Source organism: Phaenicophaeus curvirostris, chromosome 2 (genome assembly GCF_032191515.1).
Source record: "Phaenicophaeus curvirostris isolate KB17595 chromosome 2, BPBGC_Pcur_1.0, whole genome shotgun sequence".
Lineage (NCBI taxonomy): Eukaryota > Metazoa > Chordata > Aves > Cuculiformes > Cuculidae > Phaenicophaeus > Phaenicophaeus curvirostris.
The window spans coordinates 30,552,545-30,556,174 of NC_091393.1; the positions used below are offsets into that span (position 1 = coordinate 30,552,545).

Below are 3,630 nucleotides of genomic sequence, written 5' to 3' on the forward strand. Positions count from 1 at the left end.
GAGGCGAGAGCCCCTCGCAGAGGCTGCAACGAACTATCCCGCGCGTTCGGTGCGGGGAGAGGGGCGCGGGGGGGGGAACCGCCTCACACCCGCAGCCCCAACGCGTTATTATGGCGTTAATACCGGGGGAAACAGCCTCAACGAACGCCGTCCGCGCGGCGAGAGGAACGCGGGGGGCGCGGGGGCCCGTTCCCCGGCGCGGAAAGGGTGTCCCGGGCCGCAGGTGCGGGGGGGCCCGGTCGCCATGGCAGCCGCCTGCGCGGCGCCAGCGGGCGGGGCGGGAGGGGCCGGGCGGGGCGGGGCGGCGGCGCCGGGCGGGCGGCGGGGCCGGGGGGACCCGCTCCGGGCGCCGCGGGACGGGGGCCGCCCGCCCGCACAGCCCCCGGGGCGGAGGGAGCGTCCCGGGACGCGGCGGCGGCTCCGACGGCGAAAACGAGCGGCGGGGGCGCTGCCGGCGCTGCCTCCGCGGGACGGAGCGCGGGCGCCCAGCGGGTCGCGGCGGCGGTTGGAACCGGGGCCGTAACGACCGCGGCGTGTCCCGGTACCGGAGTCCCGAGCAGCCCCCGAACCACGGGTAAAATCATGGAATCACCGGGTTGGAAGAGACGCACGGGACCATCGAGTCCAACCGTTCCCATCAATCACTAACCCACGTCCCTCAGCGCCTCGTCCACCCGTCCCTTAAACCCCTCAGGGAAGGGGACTCAACCCCCTCCCTGGGCAGCCTCGGACAGGGACCAATGACCCTTTCTATGAAGAATTTTTTCCTAATGTCCAGCCTAAACCTCCCCTGGCGGAGTTTGAGGCCATTCCCTCTCGTCCTGTCCCCTGTCACTTGGAAGAAGAACCCAGCTCCCTCCTCTCCACAACCTCCTTTCAGGGAGTTGTAGAGAGCAATGAGGTCTCCCCTCAGCCTCCTCTTCTCCAGGATAAACACCCCCAGCTCTCTCAGCCGCTCCTCTTCTTCTCCAGCCCCTTCCCCAGCTTTGTTGCTCTTCTCTGGACTCGCTCCAGAGCCTCAACATCCTTCTTGTGGCGAGGGGCCCAGAACTGAACACAGGATTCGAGCAGCGGTCTCCCCAGTGCCGAGCACAGAGGGAGAAGACCCTCAGGGGGAGGCTCGGGTACAACTTTTCCCTCTGGCTGCAACCAAAACCCGCACAAACCGCGGCGTTTGTCCCCGGGAAGTATCGAACCCGGGTCCCGGGGGGCAGCCTCCCCTCCCTCAATCCGCGTTCGCGGGTTCGAGCCCGGCTCTGACCGCCGAGAGCAGCGGCAGCTGCTCTCGGCGGTCAGAGCCGGGCTCGAACCCGCAGCAGCAGCCCCGCAGCAGCAGCCCCGCAGCATCGTCCCCCCCCCCACAGACTCCGCCTCCCGCTCCCATTGGCCGCGCGTGCGGAAGGGCCCCGCCAACCGGCGCTTTCCCGCCGTGACGCGCGCGCGCGCGCGCGCGGGCGGCGGCCAATGGGGGTGCCGCGCGCGCGCCCGGCGCCGCTCTATAAAAGGGCGCGTCGCGGCGGCGCCGCTTCAGTGCGAGAGCCCCCGGGGCAGCAGCCGCCGCCGCCGCCGCGCTCCCGCTTTCATTCTCCGCTTATAAACCGACGCGAGCGGCGGCGCTTCCCTCACGGTCTCCCCCACGGTGTCGTCGCCAGCATGAAGGCGTTCAGCCCGGTGCGGTCGGCGAGGAAGAACGGTCTCTCGGAGCACCCGCTGGGCATCTCCCGCAGCAAGACGCCCGTGGACGACCCCATGAGCCTGCTGTACAACATGAACGACTGCTACTCGAAGCTGAAGGAGCTGGTGCCCAGCATCCCGCAGAACAAGAAGGTCAGCAAGATGGAAATCCTGCAGCACGTCATCGACTACATCCTGGACCTGCAGATCGCGCTGGACTCGCACCCCAGCATCGTCAGCCTCCACCACCAGCGGCCCGGGCAGAGCCCCGGCGCCAGGACCCCGCTCACCACGCTCAACACGGACATCAGCATCCTCTCCATACAGGTACCGCGGGGCCGGGGCTGTCACCCGAAGGGTCCCCCCCTGCCTCGCCTCCCGCCCTCGCTGACCGCGCTGTTCTCTCCCGCAGGCGGCCGAATTCCCCTCGGAGCTGCTGCCGGGGGACCCCAAGGCGCTGTGCGGCTGAGCCCCGCGGTGAGTGCGGCCCCCGAGCCGCCGGGGGTGCCGTCGGGAGCGGGGTGGGGGGGCCGGGGATCCCTGCGGGCGCCGCGCCGGGCGCCGCCGGTTCCCAGCGTTGGGTGTTGGGTGAAGCGCCGGGGCTGCGGCTTCCTCCCTGGCGCCAGCCTGTCCGCGTCCTGCCCCGCAGGCTGCTCACACGCCTCTTCTCCCTCTCTTGCAGGTGTGCCGCTGGCCACGGCTGGCTCCATGGTGTGTTTTTTTTGTTTTGCACAAGAAAATGTCTACAGTTTTTTGTTATTTTTTTTTTTTCTTTTGAGACGCTGAATTTATTTTTCAGCTTTATCTGGAGGGGAAAAATCCATATCTTAACTAAAAGGACCTTTTAAAACGCAATGAAGAAGAAGAAAAAGAAGTCGAGATTGATCCTTATCTCCCTGCCCCGTTCTTCAACTTGGACTGAACCTCGTTATTTATGAAGAGACTCTTAAATACCCTTTCCCTAGTTGGAAGGCTTCCTTTATCTACTATTCCCAACCTGGGGAGCGAAACCGAAATCTCACAAGGAGTTGCCCGTTTTAAAGCAGACTTTGCCTTTTTCCAAAGGTGGAGCGTGAGTACCAGAAGGATCCAGCGTTCAGCTCTTTGGGGAAGTCTGTGGTCAGAAATTACCTTTTTGACACAAGCCTAGGACTGAACGCTGTGTATATATTTATATATAAATATATATATATGAGTGAAACCTTGTGAACTCTTTAATTAGAGTTTTCTTGTATAGTGGCAGAAACTTGCATTTCTGCAAAAAGTGTAATGATGTACTTAATCATGCTAAACTTTTTATAAAAGTTTAGTTGTAAACTTAACCCTTTTTATACAAAATAAATCAAGTGTGTTTATTGAACTGATTGCTTGCTTTGTTCTTTGGGGACCAACTGTTTGCTGGTTTTGTGTTTGTGGTTTTGGTGTTTAATTTTTTTAAGTACTTCAACATTCTGTTATGACTTTACCAAGTAAAAATTAAAGTATGTAGAGAATATAAAGAATAAAATTACCTGAAGCGAATTATTCTTGTAACTTGGAAAATCTTATTTGAGTGTATATTCCTAACTCGTAAGCGAACCTGCCTGTAAACGGTGTGAAAGGGACTAGAGAAGGAATTTATGACAGAGGGGACCCTATTGACCAAGTGTTTGGGACCCTACAAAAGCAGTTAATCCCAATACAGTCCCATGGAGTATTGCCTTTTTTTTTTTTATTCCCTCCCACTCCTACGGATGATTCAGTTCTCGGTATTAATGGCCCAGATCTGTTAATTTCTGTTTAGAATAATAATGCGGAATTAAGGGTTGTGGGTGGTTATTAGTCCTCCAACTATTAAATTTCTCTTCAAAGGCTTTGAAAGTGAGAGTTGGTGATGCGTTAACATGGGACCTAGAATAATGGAGAGACTGCTGCCTTTCCACACGGCAATTTTCATGCTTCCATGCAATATTTCAA

General features: G+C 58.8%; 1 protein-coding gene across 1 annotated transcript; it reads left to right on the plus strand.

Annotated features, from left to right (window-relative positions):
• Window positions 1-1,540: 1,540 nt before the first annotated feature.
• ID2 (inhibitor of DNA binding 2) lies at window positions 1,541-3,034 on the plus strand. Its single transcript, XM_069850947.1, has 3 exons — window positions 1,541-2,001; window positions 2,087-2,151; window positions 2,357-3,034. The coding sequence occupies exons 1-2, from the start codon at window positions 1,654-1,656 to the stop codon at window positions 2,141-2,143; spliced, it is 405 nt and encodes a 134-aa protein (XP_069707048.1). The 5' UTR covers window positions 1,541-1,653; the 3' UTR covers window positions 2,144-2,151; window positions 2,357-3,034.
• The last annotated feature ends 596 nt before the right edge of the window (window positions 3,035-3,630 follow it).